Source organism: Haliotis asinina, chromosome 8, assembly GCF_037392515.1.
Source record: "Haliotis asinina isolate JCU_RB_2024 chromosome 8, JCU_Hal_asi_v2, whole genome shotgun sequence".
Classification (NCBI taxonomy): Eukaryota; Metazoa; Mollusca; class Gastropoda; order Lepetellida; family Haliotidae; genus Haliotis; species Haliotis asinina.
The window spans coordinates 26,915,803-26,937,206 of record NC_090287.1 but is presented as its reverse complement, the minus strand read 5'-3'; the positions used below and the strand labels follow the sequence as shown (position 1 = coordinate 26,937,206).

Here is a 21,404-nt window from a genome sequence, read left to right as displayed (position 1 = left end):
TTTATTGGAGCTAACACCAGAACAAAAGTGCAAAGCGCTAACAATTGTATTTAACTTTCATGAATTATTCATATTACCATAAAACTGTATCAGAGTAACCTGTGTGTCAATCGATTTTATTTTGTTCATTTCTGAACAAAACCTCCAGTGTCCTTTGTAATGGAAAATCCTATTTATTTCTGTTTAAACAAAGAAGTAAAATATATGCTATAGAAGTAATGTAGAGAACAATGCTGACCTCCACATTTCGACCTCTTTTTCTCAGGCAAACAGTCTTGGAAAACATACGGTTACACATCGAACTCTGAACTTTACGATGTATTCTGTGCAAACCAATACTGAAAATTATACGAATTCTTAGAACTCGGAGGCATTCATAGTCTGTCTCAGAGCCCACGAACCACATCATTTTGCCTACTGCCAAGATTTCTCTGCAGAGCTAAAGCCTTGACAAAGCAAGTCTAGATTTCCTCAGGTTCAGATTCTCTGGTCTCCCCGGGGCTCCTTTGCAATTAAAATGGGTTTGTTACTATCAAAATTATATATATTCAGAGACTATGCCTCAGCATAAGAAAATTATAGAAGTTGGTGATTAAGTATAACCCGAAATATTATTGATGTCACGTGACGAAGGGGGTTGGAGTGGGGGTGGGGGTGTGGTTGTGTATGCAATAAAGAGGCTGACATCCATGATATTTTGTGAATGTGTGGATTCTTGAATGTGTGGATTCTCTAACAGTTAGGAATACTATACGTATTCACTGTTCTGCGTGTGGACTGATGCATCAGCTGTATTTACTTATTTGGCATTACTCCCAAATAATAGGATAACTGCTTATTATCAACAGTTCACTGGGTTTCTATACGTGAACTTTGACACCGGTAACCCAACCTACATGTTGCCTGGCGACTAGCCCGAAGTCCACAATTACATCATCAGCTGACTGGGCCACGTGCGTATTGACAACAGTCAGTTTCATTCCTGTTACACATCAGCTTGAGAAGAGATCTCGTACTCAGGACACCAGACCAGATGGCTATGGCGGAAGCATGACCAGAGGATACAATCCAACAGGATGGGAGGAATGAGATTTGTGTAGATGTGTTAACAAAGCACCAGGTATGTTCCTGAGCGTGAAAGATTTATAAATAGCTATGACTATTGTTTTCCGTTACAAAGCGTACAAGAGCAAGGGTCGTTTGAAGTAAGAAAGACCATCGACACACATTCACATATGGCTACGTAGTTTGTTACGTGCGTCCATTGCATTTTCTTAAATGCAAACACAACCAACGTTTTGGTTTACTTTTTCTTGTTTCAATTTGTTGTTTCTATCACAGTTTCTTTAAGAAACACCGTTTTCAGGGTTACGATTGTGACAATCCTTGTAAATATACGTATTAATTCATATAATTTTAACATGCAAGTTTGAAGGAAGAATACAATTCTTTCATGTGTGTTCTAGAAGTTAATATACATATGTTAAACTGTACGTTGGCACAGAAACAGAAAGTTTGTCTTCAGAGTAAAGGAAGGTTGACTGGCTTGAACAAATGAATAGGAAAGAATATGTCATCCTTGAAAGCATACCAGGTCGGGCATTCTCAGCTGCGTTCATGTGATTAAAATTTCGAAAATGGGGGAAAATAGGATTTGCTTCGTAATTTGTTTTCCTTCAGCGCGTTCCTCTCAGTGAAATAAATCGATGAAGTCGTGTGTCAGTTTTAATTTAATGACTGAAATAAAACGGACTATATTGAAACAATGCGTGTTCGAGGTGTTTATGGTCTTATACAATCCACCTTGCAATCTGATGATCATGGTCCTGGTTATATATAACACAGTGCGATAACTGTTCTTTATATCATGACACTTATGGTTTAATCGTACAGGTACAGCACGTGGTACGAGAGTTACCCGCCCTTTCTCCATTCGACCTTCGCAAGTGGACCGGCAGTTAAGATAGGACGGGTCCAAATTCCAAGAGAAATCAGCCGATATGTCACTTCTTCGGCGTGTTTTGTCCTACACCAGCGATCCGGAGGTAGTGGCAAGATTCCAAAAGGCATGTGGTATTATCCACACACCAGATTTGGTCAATTTTAATGACGAAAGCAAGCATAATGGTGATATAACCCGGCATCTCAACGGTATTTCCCCAGACACCTATCCGAATGGGAAAGCTTTGCTTGTAAATGGTGTTTATTCCAATACAGGTAGGGAAATGGATTCCGAGGTGGCAGACAGTAAACCACACAGAAACCAAGATTCGGATTCACCAGTCAAACACAGGAACGGTGCTGTGAAAAACCATGAAATATCGGATAAAGGCAAGAAGAAGGCATTGAACGGCGTGATACGTACCGGTACAGTGCCTTTCCGCATCGAAAACGCCTTCTTGTACTATTTATTTTCCTTCGGGGCACAACTTGGAAATGCTCTATTTTATGTAACATTTTATTCCTTCTCCTTTTGGAATTTTGATTCCTATGTTACCCGGAGAATATGTCTAGTGTGGTGTATATGCATGTATTTTGGACAGGCAACTAAGGACATCGTGCGTTTGCCACGCCCCAAGTCCCCTCCCGTCGTTCGACTTGAAACTCGATATGAACTCGAGTACGGAATGCCTTCAACTCATGCAATTGTTGGGACTGCCCTTCCTTTTTCGATGCTTATTTTCACCAGTGGGAGATATGAGGTAAGTACACGCCGCTTGCCTTGGAATCTAAATATAGTCGACAGGTTGACATAGAGTAACTGTCACAAGACTCGCAGCCAATGGCCGTTGAATGGGGTGGATGAGCTGGCCTGGTGATGACAAACATGAAATATGTGGTATTCTATCATTCATTGGGTTCATATTTATTAAACTAGGCAACAGGTTGTCAGAGCATGAAGTAAGAGACACATCCCAACGAATGCATAGCTGTGGTTAGTCATGATATTTTGTAATCATAATAACAATAACAATAATAACATTTATATTATGGTATAAGTTTACACTTCTCTTTTGAAGGCAGTATCTAACTATTAGGATTTGGGGGTGAATAAACATGCAACAAGTTACCCAAGAATACAAATGATCAAATTTTGGGTTTATGTCGGAGTTAAATATCTTCTATTTTTTAATTGATAAAATTTGAGATTACTGTAACCCATACAGGGCAATATGAATGTTGCATTTCTAGTTCAAGTATAGTTTAGATCAGTTCATCCAGATGAAGACGACATGTCATGCAATGTTCCGCAGATGCAATTTGGGACAGTAGTATGCGGACATTGCTTTTTAGCTGTCTGCAAACCATGAAAGTGGATGCTATGAAGTTGCTGTATTTTTCCTTTCTTCTAATAAGTGCAAAGTGTATAATGTGTCTGTGTGTGTGTGGTGGGGGAAGGTGTTTATAACGTAGGGGGTTAAGCACATGTTTAAGAAATAAGCACTGGGCTTCTAACAACTTCAAGTGCTGGGTCTCTAATAAACAGTGGGTACATTTTTTATGAATTTATCAGCCCCTCCTGGATTCTGCGGCAGATTTTTAAGAATTCTGCGGCAAATTTCAGCAAATTCTGCACCCTAATTTTCAATATTCTGCAATTCATTGTGCTTTAAAACATTTAGGAAAAACAACAAAAACATTATACAGACCTTCATAGTTTAATTCTCGAACACAGATATAATGCTAAGTACAGTACACATCACATCTTGAGTAAGAAAACGCGTTTTCCGCGGACAAGACGTTTTTCTGCATGGATAGGTAAATTCCACGATTTTTTTCTGCAACCGCGGAATTGCGGAACCCAGGAGTGACTGATTTATTCTCCCTCTGATCCAGAAATACAGACATTTTTCTGCATGGAAAGGTAAATTCCATGATTTTTTCTGCAACCGCGGAATTGCGGAACCCAGGAGTGACTGATTTATTCTCCCTCTGATCCAGAAATACAGATGTTTTTCTGCATGGAAAGGTAAATTCCATGATTTTTTCTGCAACCGCGGAATTGCGGAACCCAGGAGTGACTGATTTATTCTCCCTCTGATCCAGAAATACATTTATTAAGGAATGATCCCTTTAGTGATAACTTCTTGTCCCACATGGCATAGGTTGATGGATATTATGTAGTATGCATATGGTCTCCAATAGGAAGTCTTTTAATAAAATAAGCTCATGGGTGATTATTAGAGGAAATACACTATACTGTAGGAGACTTAACTAGGTAATGACCACTGACTTGCTTTGTGATGTTGGTTATCAAGGATACATTAATTAGGAGGTGGCATCATGAAAATGGCATTATGACATCAATGCAGTGGGAAGCAATGCATAAAGTGTATAAAGTATTGTCAGCTCCTTTGATCTTTTAATGAGGCATCTTAGAATTCTGGCAAAGTATTACTATTGTACTGTTCAAGATTGCATGTGTTGAAGAGATAAACATATTAATATGTAGGTGTTCATATAGTTTAGTTTATTTTCTTTACATTCTGTTCACATTCATACCCGTGAAGGTCCAGGGTAGAATAGGTTTTCAGCAACCCATGCTTGCCATGAAAGGTGACGACTGTGCTTGTCGTAAGAGGCGACCAGGTGGTCAGGCTTGCTGACTTGGTTGACACTTCAGTTCCCAATTGCGCAGATCGATACTCATGCCATTGATCACTGGTCCAGACTCAGTTATTTACAGACCGCTGCCATGTAGCTGGAATTTTGCTAAGTGCAGCATAAAACTCACTCACTCACACATCCAACCATACATTTCACATGTGACTTGGTAGAGATGAAATTTGTTTTTCGTTCGTTTTGAATCTTCTTGCTTGGGTGTTCGTTTTGAATAAACTGGGTATAAAGCACAGTAATGAAACAACCTTTTGGATGACAATTTCTTGTTTTTTGTAAACCAAAAGTCACTGTAATCTGATTGGTTGAAAAATATGATCAAATGGTATTTGATTCCTGGAAACTGCAAGACTTTTCAGTACATATTGACATGTAAACAACTGTTTTGTTGTGTCATCAATAGTGGTGACGTCATTCAAATCATATTGTGTCGTAAAGTTGGAAAGATGTCACAAATGAGCAGCTCCAGATGCTACCACGGGATGCAGGTGAAATGGCCTGCTGATCACACTTCACTGCTGTACCCGTACGTGATGTAAACTAGTGCACACAGTAAAACCCTTTGGTTTACTTTTGTGTTTACAATGTCGATAAACATCATGTGTTGACCAATTTCCGGGTGTTATTGAGTATTTGAAGCACGGGAATAATTCATTTGAAACCTCTGGGCAATGCCGTCAGTTCCAAATGCATTCCCGTGCTTCAAATACACAATAACACCCAGAAATTGGCCAATACATGATGTTAAGTCTTTGAAGGGCATTTAGAAGTGAAATACATAAGAATGAAGATTTTTATGGATATCAACTTCTTTATTATGAGAACACAACGTTTCGGAGTTAATGGGGTACAGAGCTGTATTTATATGTACAGGTAAAAAATAAGAAAGTAACAAGTGGAATAAGTTAACAAAAGTTGTAAGCCAGTATAAAGAAGTACTGATAGGAAGCCGACAGTTATGATAACAATGATGGAAGCCAATGGTAAGATTATGTTTGCATAACACAGATTGGGGATTAAGGACGATGTACATGATTGGGGATTGAGGATGGAAGCCAATGGTGATGACATACACATGATGGGATAAGAGTAATTATGATGTACATGATTAGGGGTGATGATAAGGATGTGCACAGGTGGATTAGCTATGTATTGGCACACTGTTGTGTAAACACTAATGAATTACATAGATTGAATGTACACAGATAGATGAGGTTAATTTAATTTATCAACAAGTCCCAGGCACTTTATAGGTACACTCCTTGGTCACGGTTGATTGCTGGTTTCTGTCTCCGATCTCGATGGCCTCTTGTAGTTTCCTTTGGCGCCAGTTGTTAGTAGATAGTATCCTAGTGTCCTCCCATCGAATTGAATGTCCAGGGTTCTTGAGAATGTGTTCAGAGATGGCCAATTTCTGGTCGAGTTTGCTGATGGAGGTCTGGTGTTCCTTCATTAACACATGTTGTTTATCCACTAATTGTATTAAGAGACGTTTCGATGTAGATTCTTTCATCTTTCATTTTAATCAAGCTTTTAAAGCAAAACATTGCTTAATGCATTCAACAAAAAGTTGTCATCAGTAAAATTTGGTTTCAATTTTTGGCTCATTAACTTCTTGAATGTGGATCAAACAATTAGGTTTATAACTGATCGCAGGTATATGGAGTTGCAAAGCATAGATAATATGACCAGTCTTATATGTGAACGAAACGAGCAAAGGCTGGCAACGTATTTTCATGTCAGAAATAAAATACCACCATCAAAGGTACACTCCCATTTCCTCACGTGGTTGTGCTGTCAGATTTCCCAGTCCGTATTTAATAATTACTCACATGAAATATGTTTTATTCAACATTTTAAGCGCAACTCATGGTATATCAGACTGTTCTTCACCTCCATTACCCCTGCCAACTTCCGGTACAATGCAGTGAAGTAACAGGAGGGTATTATTCCATATGGAATGCTTTAAGAGTTACCACCCCTGCTTCATTCGCCCACTATGCCAGAAGATTTTTTATTGTACAATAAATGTTATGAAAATTCTTGCAGCTTACAGTAACAACAACAGTTAAGACAAATAAACTCCCAACAGGTTCGTGATAAAATTAATCAATATGGTATTTCTTTTTGATTTCTGCTTATTCTTGTTCCTTCACTCCATTGAACTGGAAGCCGACAGGGGTAATGGAGGTGAATAACGATCTGAATACCATCATATAACGATCTGAAGGGAAGTGCATTGCCCATTTGCACTACAGTTTGCATGTGAACTGACTTGACGGGTGTAAGAAATACTGTTTTGGTCCTATTTGATGCATATTTTATCATATAAAAAGAACAAGCCTAGAATGAACTGACAGATTGAGCTAACTTACTTTGTAGTCCTGTTTGTTCTTCTGTCAACATCAGTGTTCATGTTTATGATTAGCTGTCAGTGCCTGAGCTGCTCACCCATCACCTGTCAGTCTGTCAAAACTTTAGCAGCCATGTTCAAAGCAACAGTAAACAACTGAACAAAGGCGATTAACTGGATTTAGTTGTGACATCTTGCCGCAGTTTATGCCTTCAAAAAACAATAGCAAAATAGCAGCAATAAGCATGATAAGCCTAAAGTTTCTGAAGTGGATGTAATTGGTCTAGAAATGTGACAACTACAATTAGGTACTTCTCTGTTGGAAAAGTTATGATGACAGACGCACCTCTCCATTGGAAAAGCATTAGATAGTCTGTCATATAGATGCTGAAGCAAATATATCCACAAAACCCCAGTCAAGTCTATAAATGTGACATGTCTAGATGAAAATGAAGAAAGTCTCAGGATACTTTTCCCTTATATTTTATTTGTTTACTTTTTTTCTATAAAAGATGTTCATTTCAGAGACTAGTTTTTAATCTAAGCGTTAGAGTTTGTTGTTAAATGTACGCATGTCAGTGGAACTCTCCTGTTTCCAAATGAGTGAGAAGCTTCTCCATATTTGTACCTGAACACAGTGCTGATAAGTTTAAAACACCTAGTCCTGTTAACATTGTCTAAAAGTATTCTTTAATTGAATATATTAGTATGTATCTGTGATAGGTCAAAATTATACCGATGAATCACAGTCATACTCCATATCGATCATAATCAAACATTTATTTCAATGCAGAATAGAATCAAAATACCGAAAACATCAGACCAACTCCGGAAAAACGTTCATTGTTACTTTCAGTCTAGAGTTATTCAAGACGATCAGTCATTTTTTTAATTATTTATTTGTTTTCTTTGCTGATGTTGGTAGGTTTAATCAAGTTTCCAGTGTTAGACAATGCCTGCTCAGTCTGATATATTGATCCTAAAGTCAGGGCAATGTTGTATGAAACAAATGAAGAAAATAACGTTGATTTCTGTTTACTTTTTTGGGAACTAGTAGTTCATTCGTGTTACGTTCGTTAATCGTTTCATGTTCCATGCACAAAGTGCTCAACACATTGACTGGGAGATGACTACGACAAGACTACTGAGGCCTTTTTTCGGTAGCCTGTACATTGCACTTGCTACATGCAATAGTGATTTCGCGAGGAGCAATTATATATCATAGCTTCATGCAGCGATTGCCTAAAGACCTACAATTTTTAATTAAAAATTTGTAACAAAAGTTGTAACAAGTTGACTGCATAGTTTAATGACATCTCTTGTGCAGAGTTGTGTCCCATGGGTGTGCCAGAAACGTATGACGATGGGTTTCAGTCCTGATTCGACCAAATTTTTCCTGATTTGTATTGGTTTCTTAGCATCATAACAGGTCTCATAAGTTTCACCAAAATAGGAACCATTTTCAGACTTCCAACCCTTCAGGCTTTACTGCTGAACTAGGCTAACATGTAATGGTGTAATTTAAATACTATCACAAGTGGAGTTAAACCGGAACTAATTTCTTTTCCATCCTGTGTGTTTTTTATACACTGATGGCTTTCAGTGACTTAAAGAGTGATGTCATAAAATCGCAATAAATATTTATGATATGTATAAGGAAGGAAAATATTTAATATTTTTTAAAACAGTTCTCTCAACACAGTCAAGGCATGCTACATTTTGAAATTTCGAACCTAAAAATGTTTGATGTCATATACTTGCATATGTCATATACCATTTAGTATTGTCTAAAAAAAATACTTTACCATTTGAACTTTTAAAAATTTATTGAATGACCATTGAAACTCTCATAAAAATAAAGTGTACACAACCCCTACTCTCCCTCCCCACCCCACTGCCCCACCCCACCCCACCCCCTTAACTGCACACCCATTTCTCAATAGCGCAATAGTGTGCCCCCCCTTTCTTAAAAAAACTATATCTGCCCCTGCCCATGGTGAGACTACATGTATCACAAGTGTTTCGGACTGAAGTCTTAGAAACATGCACAAGTCAAGCTACTGAACATGGTCTCCCATCCAAGGACACTCTGTGCAGAACTTCAACTGACTTGTGACCTGAGCTCTATGCCAGATGTAATACATGTATGCACATTATTACTTTCAATTAGAACAGTTCATCAGCTGCTTGTGTACATTCAACATGTGTTTTCAGCAGAGACAATAAGCAGACAATAAAATTGACAGTGTATTGGAACATACAAAAAGCTGGACAATTAACAATCATTGATTCTGACTAATGCCAATTGTGTTTCATGAAGCTGTCATGTGGCTATTATGCTGCTGCAATGGTGACCTTGAGATATATTATCACTTTGAACTTTGACTGGTGGTGATGTTTATCTTTACTTGGGCTGTATATTTCAGTGTATTGTGATACAGGTAATTGCATTTCAATACATACTAGGATATATCGATAGCTAAATTGTTTTGCGATTAACACTAAATGTGCATGCAGGTCACATTTTCTACAAATTTTAGTAAATTTTAGTCCAATGCCTTTTTCTAGACATGGATACAGGGGAGATAACAATGTAAAGAAATATCACAATAAAGAAGTTTAGTTTGTATGTTTGACAATAATGAAATCGTTGATACGAACCATGTACTATGTTGGTCTTGTGACTACCAACTGGTAAGTCCTACACAATGTCAGTGCTTATCTTATGTATTACAGAAGTGTGGAATTGAATTAAATGATTTATCAGTTTTTTACACAAAGACATGAGAGAACTTTAGTATCCCTGTGAATGAGGTTATGTTTCTCAAGGAAATGATGAAAAACAGATAAGATATGTTTTGCTGGAGGTTGTTATTTTGCTCACTGCACACATCTCATCATTTCTAGATTGGAGTGACATGGCGAGCATGACCTTGTTTCATTTGCCAATTTACGTATCATGATTCTCAAGAACTTGTGTCGTGGTATGCCCTCCAAGGTCCATTCATTGTATTCAGCATTTCTGATGTATCTAAAATTATAAGAGGTTCTAGCAGGCATCTGCCATTGCCTGTTCATATAGTAACTGCTCTAGCATTAACATCAAATTGATGTTTTTCATCTGGGCTCAACTACATACTTTTATGTCATGGTTGCAAGCTGTAATGGTACTGATTATTGATTGCACACTAGGCTCTTTAGCCATTATGCTGCTCATCAAACTCATTTCCTAAAGACCAGGCACATGTGTAATATATGAATACCATGTTATGACTCTAAGTGCTGTAGAAGAATATCTTTGACCTGCTTTGCTTCAGTAACCCATACAGTTTTGGCAGCCAAGGGTAACAGTGACATATTGACTTGCTGTTTCTATGAGGGAAAAAAGGAAGAATAGCAAGATAAAGGGTAATATATACGCCATACAAGCTTGGGTAGCTGGGATCAATAAGAGAGCTATGGCTTGGTGTCGCCAACAAGCATACATCATTGGGTCTACAGCACTGCTCTGTCTAGTACCTTCTGATATTAGATTCCATTGAAGTAGGCGTTGTTGCCAAACAACCATTCTTAAGGTGATTCTGTAAATTTTACTCATAAATCCACCTGTGGAGTGAACCCTGATCACCAGATCATATATTATAGAGATCAGACCCTTGGATTTCACAGGGACCTGTATGGGTCAGTTTAACCTATTTGTGTTGAGTCATGTATGCTGATTTATCAGGTCGTTTGTTATGGAAATATGTTCTAAACCAGACTATGACTAAAACCAGCTGCAGTCAACAGGTTTTCTTGTAAATTGGAATCTATGCTGTGGCTTCGCCAGGTCTCTTGTCAAAGGATTGTCTTTATCCGTTGTTGAGAATTGATTGTTTGTAACTTAGCTGTGGTCCTCTATGACCTTTTGACTAAATTTCAATCTGTACTATATGTTGGTATTGAATTTTTTTTAGGAAAAAACTACAAAAGCACAAAAATACAACTGTCACGTGTGTTTTTGATCCTAGATGTTTTTCACAACAGTGTCTTGTCCTTTGGGCGGATAATGAATGTACGCATATGTATTTGTATGTCTGAATTTCCTATCAAGATACTGTCCAGTTTTGTAGACAGGTCTTTATGTTAAGACACCAAACTCATAAATGGAAGTGAGGGAGGCAGCATACAGAGAACAAGATCAATACATCAAAAAGCCCTGGCTTTGTCATTTTGAGTTAAGGGAAGTGAAACATTAGCTACCTCATCATAGTCAAGTAGTGTCAATGGTGTGTCAAATTGATATCCTCCCATTACCAGTACAGTCCAAAGTATCACTGTGAAACCCTGCATTACTTTAGTACACATTACATTATCACATGTGAATTTTAGGATAAAACATATTCTCATGCCTCTTATTTGTTTCCATTACCATATTAGTCCTGTCCTTCCTGTAACTGCAGTCAAGTCAAAGTCAGAATTGTTTATCGTATTTCAAGTTTCAGGCCCATATACATACAGCCAGCAGTGAAGCAAGTCTAGGTTCAGTTTCTGAATCTTTTATCTCACTGGGGCTAATTTGAAATGGAGATGTTTGTTTCTATTAAACCTATCTATTTTCAGAGATTTGTGTTAGCTTGTACTCACTGTAAATTTATAGGTTCCCAGCTCCTAAAGATACTGTTCTATTGATCTGTTAACTATAGATTTCCTAAAGGGTAGCTGATACTATCACTAGCTGAATTATCTGGTCCAGTCTTGACTATCTGCAATCTGCCATCATATAGCTGGAATGTTTCAGAGTCTGATGTAAAACAAAAGATCCGCAGGAACTAAACATGCTATTAAATGGATCTGGTAACTGCCCTGGAGACTCTGTAGATCATATTTCACCCTTTCCTGAAGGCATTGGACACAATTATACTATCAAATTGTTTATCTGGTCCAATCTTGACTATCTGCAGTCTTTAGTATTGCTGAGTGTGATGTTAAACAAAAAGACAAAATGAAAGAGTGCTACAGTGATACTGTGGATAGGAACTTCAATCATAATCAGTTCAGTACTACATCATACTCACTTTATGACAAGTATGTAGACTTTGTAATGTTTTTGTACATGTTAAATGACAAGGGTTATATGCCATGTCATGTCCAGTTTATCCTCTGTTCATTTTGGATTTGTTGTCATGTAAAAAGTGAAAGGTTTGATTAGAAATTTCTAGTCTGTCTTGGTTTTTACAAGTCTTGGATTAAATATGTAGTCATGGATGTTCCCCACTGTTTTGACTTCTGTCATTGTCCTATGCAGCTATCTGTTGATCTGGGACATAGTCTGTCTCACATTGTCTGAACTACATTTATTTCCCATAAACCTTACTGCAAAGCTATTGCCCTGAACAGTACAGTAGATGCTGGTCAGGTTCAGTATCTTCCACCTCACTGGCACTCAAATTTATTTAAACAGAGTTATTCGGTTCAATGGAAATATGATATTTTCAGAGGCTAAACATTACCCTGTCTGGAACCAGAGAAATGCAAGAAGGATTTGTTGATTTCTCCTTTCTAGTTACTTGACGTGTCATTCAAAACAATGTTGTGCTTGTCAACCGTCACACCTCCATGGATGCCATGGCAGTTGTTTCAAGACCCTATGATCATAACCTGTCAGCTTTTCAGTAAATTTCCCTGATACAAAGTCCAAAGCAGAGCGATGTTTACCACATTGGGGGCTCTAATGTCAAAATACTTTTGTATATTTTGTTCAAAGGATTGTTGTATGGAAGGCAGAGAAGCATTGTTTGGGCCTTGGAAGCACTGTGGCGTGACCTGGCTGTTATATGTAGATGACACATACTGTTGATACCTCAGTAGCCTGCAGCAATTTGCTTAATGGCGTGCGTCTCCTTTGGGAACGCTCGTACTGGCGCATCTAAATAGGTTTGTTATGTTGTGTGGACATGACAGAATGAGCCTGAGGTGATTTTCTTCCATGTTTAGAGCTTAGTTTTGTTTGGTTCATGAAGGAAGTAATACTTCAGTTATTACTAATATTAGGTTTTTCCTTCTGTCTGTCTGTATAAAACAGCCTACTTCACACCATTGTATTATCTGTGGTGGAAATTAACAAACTGGTGCAAATTGCAATTGAATAGAGTGACACTGATAACCCTTTCTTCAGCATCAATGCTGATAAGATGATAAGTTAGTGATAAGATAACAATTTGCAACAGGCCACTCCTCTTAAATGTTTTGGTGTCGTAAGAGGCGACTAACGGAATGGCGTGGTCAGACTCGCTGACTTGGTTGACATGTCATCGGTTCCCAACTGCGCAGATCGATGCTTATGTTGTTGATCACTGGATTGTCTGGTCCACACTCGATTATTTACTGAATAATCCATATAGCGGGAATATTGCTGAGTGCGGCGTAAAACTAAACTCACTCACTAAATGTTTTGGTTTGAACTGAGATGAATAGTCTTGTAGTGTAAAGGTCATTCAGTCGGATTTTTCCCAATAAAAGTCTCACACCTTTTTGGATCCAGTTATTTGCAAACTACTAAAGAATTTTAACCGTTAATTAATCAAATGCTTCGTGACCTCAATAGATGTCTAATACAGAAACCGTCATATTACAAAATATATTTTTTAAAATGTCAGCTGAAGTAAAACATGCAGACATTCAACTCTGTTTTCCTTCTGACCTTCAGAAGATGCAGTAAGCTTAATTGTGTGTCATCATATCCAAATTCACAGATGGATAGTATTTTCTGTGTATTTATTTATCCATTCTTATTTATGATTCTAAGGGCCCACTTGCACAAAGTGAGGTTAGCACTACTACAACATTCTATAGCACAGACTAATGATAGCTGTAATGCTAAGATTAGTTATGAAAGTGACATCACCCCAAGGTCATAGTAATCTGTGTGAAATTGAGACTTGGGCAGTTTGGTTAACCATAAGTTGCCTATATATATACTCTTACATCATAAAATTTCAGTCTGCAGGTGGTTTTCAAATAACAGAAGTGGCTTTACTGCTTCTGGTGTAAGGGGAATACAGAAAAGGTGCTTGTGAGCTATTGCCGTAGGGATCAAGAATGGAAATGATAATGATTGTACAATTTTTTTAATCCTCTTATTCAGAATGTTGATGGATGCTGACAGTAAGTCTTTGGTGCATGAAAGCTATACTTTGGAATCACACTTAAAATATAATGTGTGCATGTATGATATATATGGCAAGAGAGAAATATACTTTCTCAGATTATGAGACAATGAATAACCTATGATTACTATCTAAAAATTATTTTAAAAATTATTGATAATTTTGTTGAAGGTATGTCACATAATGATTTTTTTATACATGATTTTGTATTTTTAAAATATAAGATAAGCCTACCTTTGGTTTCACCAATGATAACACATCAACTGAAGTAGGGAGAAAGTTTGTGACTGGTCCCACTGTTTCTGATAACATTCTCTAATTGTTTTATTTCTGTTGCAGTATTCCATGTTTGTTGGCCTGGTGATCGCAGTTGCCTGGTGCATTCTGGTCTGTCTGAGTCGTATCTACCTCGGCATGCACAACATTCTGGTGAGTTGTCTCCCCTGGATAGTTCATTTCAAATAATTTCAGTGTTTTGTCATGTTGGTTTGTTTGTGAGATTTGCTTATACATTGTCTATGTGTTTTGCTGCGTCTGTCACATAATAAACACATTTTTGACCACTCAATTTCAATGTCACACAAGATTAAGGAGGTGCTACAGATGTTCAGGTATGTTTAGGATATTCTGTGTGTGAGTATGCACTGAGAAAGATTTGTTTAATAAGAAGACAGTAAGAAAATTTTTATTTTGGTGGGTCTCATTTTTTTAGGACACACTCAGCAATATTCCAACAGTCTGTAAATAATCGCGTCTGGAACAGTCCATCAACTGCACTTATCAACCAAGTCAGCGAGTCTGACCACCTGATGTCGTAAGTGAGCTCTTACGACAAGCGTGGGTTGCTGAAGACCCATACTTTAAACTGTATTACTTGTCTGTAGTTGACAAATCCATGACATGCTTTGTAATTTATTTGCTAATTTCACATTTCAGGATGTGATCGCAGGACTTCTGTTTGCTGTGGTAGTGATGACCTTCACTGTGCCCTTCGTTGACCCAATGGACAAGTTCCTCGTCACACATCCACTGTCACCTGTAATTCTGTTGTCTCTGCCCATAATCCTGTCCCTACTTTATCCCAAACTGGACAAGTGGAGTACGGCACGTGGTGACACGACCCTCATTCTGTCCATCACAGGCGGCTTGTTCCTTGGCACCTGGATCAACTACAACCAAGGCTTCATGAGCCCTAACAATGCCTCCCTCCCCTTCTCACTGAATTTCCAGTACCAAGCCATCTTAATAGCAATGCTCAGGCTGGTCTCTGGTGTGACAGTCACCCTCATTTTACACCACTACATGAAGAACTTTGTGTATGCATCTCTCTGTTTCATGCTCAATATGAACCCAAAAGACCCCAAAACCAAACAAAAGTTCATTGTGGAACTTCCGTACAAGTACATAAGCTACTTCTTGATATCTCTGAACACTGTATATACCATTCCTCTTATGTTCCATTACCTTGGCATACCCAGGGTGTCCTACTACACCGAAATTTAATGGAGATTTGTAAGTTATGGAAACATTTTTTAAGCGTTGTACATGGCTTCTCTACTCTGTTGTCATTAACCACATAGATGGTCTAAGTACTGTGAAAAGACTGGAGAGTTTGAGAGGTAATGTAGATCTCCTTCAAAGTCCTCCACCTCTCCTCATACCTGTCCTCACTCATCTGTACTCACCCTAGGAGGTGGTGAAGCCCAGTCGTTGTATTGCTTGGTCATCTTGCACAATAACAGGGTTCAATTCTCACCATGGGCACAATGTGTGAAGCAAAGTTTGGTTGTCCCCAGCCATGACATTGCTGGAATATTGATAAGCGTGGCGTAAAACCTAACTCATTCATTCATTGTACACACCCACTTTTATGTGGATGTTCTACTGTCATGGTATGTTTTCAGAGAATTTGATAAGCAAAATGAAGTGTTCATTAAACCTGTAGAGATCTCCTTCCTGTGTCTAATTTGTGTCTTCATTATGATAAAATATTGAGAAGCTCAACATAGTGAACTGAAAGTGCTACATTTGTTCGATGTTGGTTGCTCTCTTGTCCTGTATTGTTGCCAGCAGTTGTGTCATATACATATGGCAGCTTTGTACATCTTATCATGACAGAAATGGCTTTTTGACAAGAATATGATAAAGTTCTGCGATTGCTCATTTTCCTACAAAATTGTCATGAATTTACTCTTGAAACTGTAGTGTCACTGAGGTAAAATGAAAAAAGTTAAAGCATAAAATATTATTTCACTTTAGAGTATTTTAAATTTGGTGTCAACAGTTTTTCCTCACTGGATATATAATACAGTTGTTTATACTTGCATGCAACAGAGTACATGAATATTCAGAAAATACGTGGTTTAAGTGAAAATTTTTCAGTGAACATTGTTTCATTTCATAGCAACAGGATACTTTTGTAGAGTAATATCATCAGTATGTTCTTAAATCAAAGAATTACTACTTATCACTTAATTCCTTCCTGCTCTATGAAATGCCCATCTCACCTGCCCTAGACTCTCTGGGTTGGGAATATCTGTTGACCCCAATAATCAGAGAGATATCATAGTTAGCATGTTATGAACAAATTTTCATGTTGAAACTTGTTCTGGGGCTGCATGTTATTCGCTCCCCATTGTTTGTGTGAAATGTATATTTTCAGAGTTGTTGATGTTTCTGTGTGTTCAGATGACACTGTTGCCTCAGACGTTGTTGGCAGTATGGCTTCCATCGTTTTCTTGTGTGGGAGTTTGAGTCAGACTGCTTATGTTTAAGTAACATTTCTGCTACGATTGCTCAGAACATGCAAGATGAAGAATATTGCTGTAAATTGTTTTGTGAAGTTTGTGTTTGAAATCAGCTCAAGTTCAATTAATTTTGTTACTGTGAAACTAGAATGTAGAATGTTCAATCCACAATATACAAGGAGACAGTTCAATACACTAAGCAGAGTAACGTAACCAGCATAGTGTGGTAATCAGACATGGCCAAAACTCTTCTCCTGAGGGGATTATTGGTGTTTCGTTGAAACATGCGATAATGGTCAGCAAATACTTTAATATGTCAGAATAATATGGGATTAATATTTTCACCCATTTAACTATATTTTTATGTCTCAATGATGTGCACTTGCTAATTGTTTGGTGTTACACCTGGTAATATGATGGGTGAAGCCAGTTCCTTCAAATGTGAAGTGAGTTAAAAGTGTGTGACATTCACACACTCATTAATTGATCTATAACTGCGAGCTGGGGATCCATGGTTGCTCAAGTTAGCTCCAGTCATGATGTCAGGGTATGAAGCTGACCTCAACAGCTGCATCTTGATACTTATGGTCACCATTAACTGTTAATTACCTAATTGAAACATGTTATATTCGAATAGAGTAAATATATGTTTTAACAATAGTAACCTACATCATTTTAAGTACCGGGTTTAAAAAATAAACCATTTTAATGTACAAATCCTTCTTTATTTGCTATCAAGCACATGTTGCTTCATTAAAAAAAAGACAGTATTATCATTTTCCTGCTTGTTATCTCCACTTACAGATTATGTTTTGATCTTAAATTTTTTTTTATATTAAATTGATTGAGAAAGTGAACTGCCACAGCAATTCTTGCCTATATGTCAATGTGATGACTATAATGATAATTGACAGCTAGATGGGATTACTTGTAAATGCTTGGTTGATACTGTGTATATGGTTATCCTCAAAGGGTAGTGGCACAGCAGAGTAGCCAAGTGGTTAAAGTATTTACTCATCAAGTGAAAGATCCAGGTTAGATTCCCCACATGGGCTCAGAGCTTAGTGTTTCTAGTAATTTTGTCTTTAACCAACCATCTCTGTAAGCTATTTACACAAAGGCAAAACATTTTTATCCATAGTAATCAAACTACTACCCACCCAACAACAGAGAAAATGTTGATGAAAAGCAATAACAAGGAATGAGTTACCTCCCTTGAACTGATAGTGTTACCTGCATCTTGCAGCTTCTGCAATAATTGGGATTAAATGTGACAATGAAAAAAACAAGATCAGAGAATGTGTGACCTACCTGAAATATGGATGTTAAAACTGTTGACCACATATTTGTCAAGTTTTGCTGTATACGAGATGTCACTTCAGAAGTCCCTTCAAGCAATCCTCCAGTGTGCCTATTACTTTGAGTAAATTCTCATTTTATCAGTAATTTGTGATATTCCAGCATTGACATATTTTTCTAGTGTATTTGACTGCGATTCTTCTCAAAACTTTAATTTTCCATACCTTTTGCGAAATATGAATTAGTTTTGATGACCTTGCCCTAGATCCTGTCATTGTGACTCACCTATACCAATAATAAAGGACCATTCCCTACAGACTGTGAAAATAGTCCATGGCCGGAGATGTGCATGAACTGAAAAATTGTTTGGAAGATTGTACAGGAGAAAACCAAAGCAAACAAAAGAAACAAAAAAGTCACCATTTCTTGATAACAGATACCAGCACTAATAAGCATAGGACATCTCAAGGAAAATGGTAATACATGTAGTTACCAATACATTTTTGTCTGCCTTTATCATGAAGCCTGCTGCCATGTGAAAATCAGAATGTTTTCTTAACAATAGTTACAATTTTATCGTATCTTAACATTGTTCTTCTGTATTGGACTTCTGTTCATATCAAGTATTTTAAGAATGTGTTAAAGGACATTTTACTTAAATAACTAGAGGTCATGTTTTTACAAACACTGATTAGTATTTTCAATGCTTGTATTGAAACTTGTTTTGTGTGTTTGGACGATGCAAGGTTATAGCCTGTTTACATATTCAATTTACACAAAATCAAACTTCTCAGTAACAAACCTGTTTCAGGCTTGCCATACTCTACTCAAGAGGCAGTGGGCTGTTCCATTTTACTTGTAGGTGTTACCCTTAACCCTCTACATCAGTGTCTGTCAACTGACTGACTGCCAAATGGGTATCTGTCAGTTGGGAGATAACCGAAGAAACAGTGCTATGTGAATATCTTGTGATAATCAAAGGTACCAGATGTCCTTCTTCTGATGTAAATACATGTCTGTTATTAAGCTACTTTTGTGATGAATTAATCCTGTTTAGTAGATGTGTCCACAATGGGAAACTAGCAGTTTCTAATGATTTTTCATAACATTTCTACATGTGATGGTAATTAGAAATAGTAAGGGACTGGTTGTGTATTACAGGGATGCTTGGGTCAGCTGTTTCATGACAAAGGTACTGAGTACAATATTTCTCCCTAAATTTGAAGGACTCTTCCCATATGCTTTATACATTTTTACATGGCCTTCCCCAAATGTGTATAATTTTTTATGGCCTTCACCCAGAGACTCTCATTTTAATGGGTTAGAGTATGACCCTCCTTCAAGTTCCCCACAACTCCAAATTAATGACCAGTCCCTCAGATCTTTCTTGTAAATACTTCAACACTATATTTTGTTAGCTTTTGTCAGTAGTAATTCAAAACAACTATTCTTATGACGAAGTCTGGAAAGCAAAGGTCTGTTTACACAGCCTGAATGTGTTTAGATAGAACTGGAGATATGAAGAAGTACATTTTCCTGAAGGTGTTTGGTGATCAGTAAAATCAGTTGTATGTATTGCATGTGGTTGGGCAGAAATAACTTGTATGACAGAGGATTGACAGGCATGAGGGGAAGGATTTTTGCCGCTGGACCATCTAACGGAGACACACCTTACCTGGGCAAAGATAAAATGTCCATGGGTGCTTTCCAAAAGTGTGGTACAGAAAGTCGGGTGTAAAGTCACTTCCTGAATTATATTGTGTGCATCAGGAGGTTGTGTATGAGCCATTGTTAATGGTGTCATGGATTGTGCTTTTTAATACTTAGCATAATATGAATGCCAACCAATTTCATCCACTACAGGGGTTGGCCTTGAGTGTTATTGTTTACACCTATTTACACCCATGCATTCTATTTTGAAAAATATTAAGGACCACCTGTTTCTTGCATATTATTGAAATAAAAGTGAAATGCTATTGAAAATGAAGTTAGTGGGAAAAGTTAATAACACAAAGAAACTTTTAAATGTGAAATGTGTTGGTATTCCTTAACTTCTTTTGACTTGTATTAATAATTCAAGATATATCACAGCCTTATATGTCTGAAAGATGAATATGTATCGTGTAAGTATATATATAAGTTCATCAAGACTTTGTTGTTCAATACCACAAGGACAGTTCTGTCCTCCTCAGTACCACGAAAGTGTTGAGTATTTAGTTCCAAAGTTTCTTGTGTTTCAGAGGGTTCCATTGTAAATATACTTAGGGAATCATGTGAAGAAATCACATGAAAGCACAAATGTTCACTTATTTTTTGTGTGCAGTGTTTTTCACATGCTATGCACGACAAAGCTTGTGAAAACCTGGAAAAAAAATAATAAAGGAGCACTTGCCCATTCATGTGATCCCCAATTCTTTCCTATCAGTATGTGTTCAAGTGGAATCTTGCGGACACAATGGCAAATGTTCAAAATATTTTAGAGCTTTACAAACAAGTCTTCAAAGATGCATTAATGTGGAAAAGAATGCAAGTGTTGTCTTGTTATTGTCCTGCAATGGTTAATGTGAGATTATTCTCTGCTGTATTATATTTTCTGTACAAGATTTGTAAGCTTTTCTTTGTTGTGTTATAATCAGATCTGGTTCTGTATTTTTATGATGATGAAAATGTATTTAAATAAACTGATTTATGATTTCAATCTTTGATGAAAACTCTTCCTTTAATTTTTGCCAAAGCTAGATCTGGAGGACATTACAATGTGGTCCACTGGTAGTGTTCCCCCGACTAGGTGTTCAGTAACACAGACTGTGGCCTGCTGGATAGGATGACCTTGGAAAGCACTTTGGATAATTTGCACCCAGTGCTATTCTTTCATGAATAAAATATGTTTAAATAAAAGTTGACAAGATGTATTGGGTGCAAAGACTCTGGCTTTGTTGAACAGTTTTCTGAAAAGACCTTTCCATGATCATGTTAAGTTGAAATCAGTTGCTTAGACTCTTAAGCATGCTCACTTACACCCAAATGCAGTCCATACACAGGATTGTCCTGATGTGGTAGGAAAGTAAGCTCTGTGAAGTCTTGACAACCAGGGTGCTGCTCTTGGCGCTAAGGTGACTTAACTCCCATACTATAACATAGACTTGAGGTAGTCTTAGTGCTAAGGTTATTTGGTACTATAGTGCACAGGGATTCGTCACTCAAAGCAATCTAGCTGCCTGTTAGCAAGTCCCAACC

The 21,404-nt window shown here is 37.4% G+C and overlaps 1 protein-coding gene across 1 annotated transcript; it reads left to right on the top strand.

Annotated features, from left to right (window-relative positions):
- The first annotated feature begins 1,893 nt into the window (after positions 1-1,893).
- On the top strand, positions 1,894-20,869 carry LOC137293928 (sphingosine-1-phosphate phosphatase 2-like). Its single transcript, XM_067824786.1, has 3 exons — positions 1,894-2,702; positions 14,461-14,550; positions 15,058-20,869. Exons 1-3 carry the CDS (start codon positions 2,001-2,003, stop codon positions 15,622-15,624), a joined length of 1,359 nt encoding a protein of 452 aa, XP_067680887.1. The 5' UTR covers positions 1,894-2,000; the 3' UTR covers positions 15,625-20,869.
- Positions 20,870-21,404: the final 535 nt, after the last annotated feature.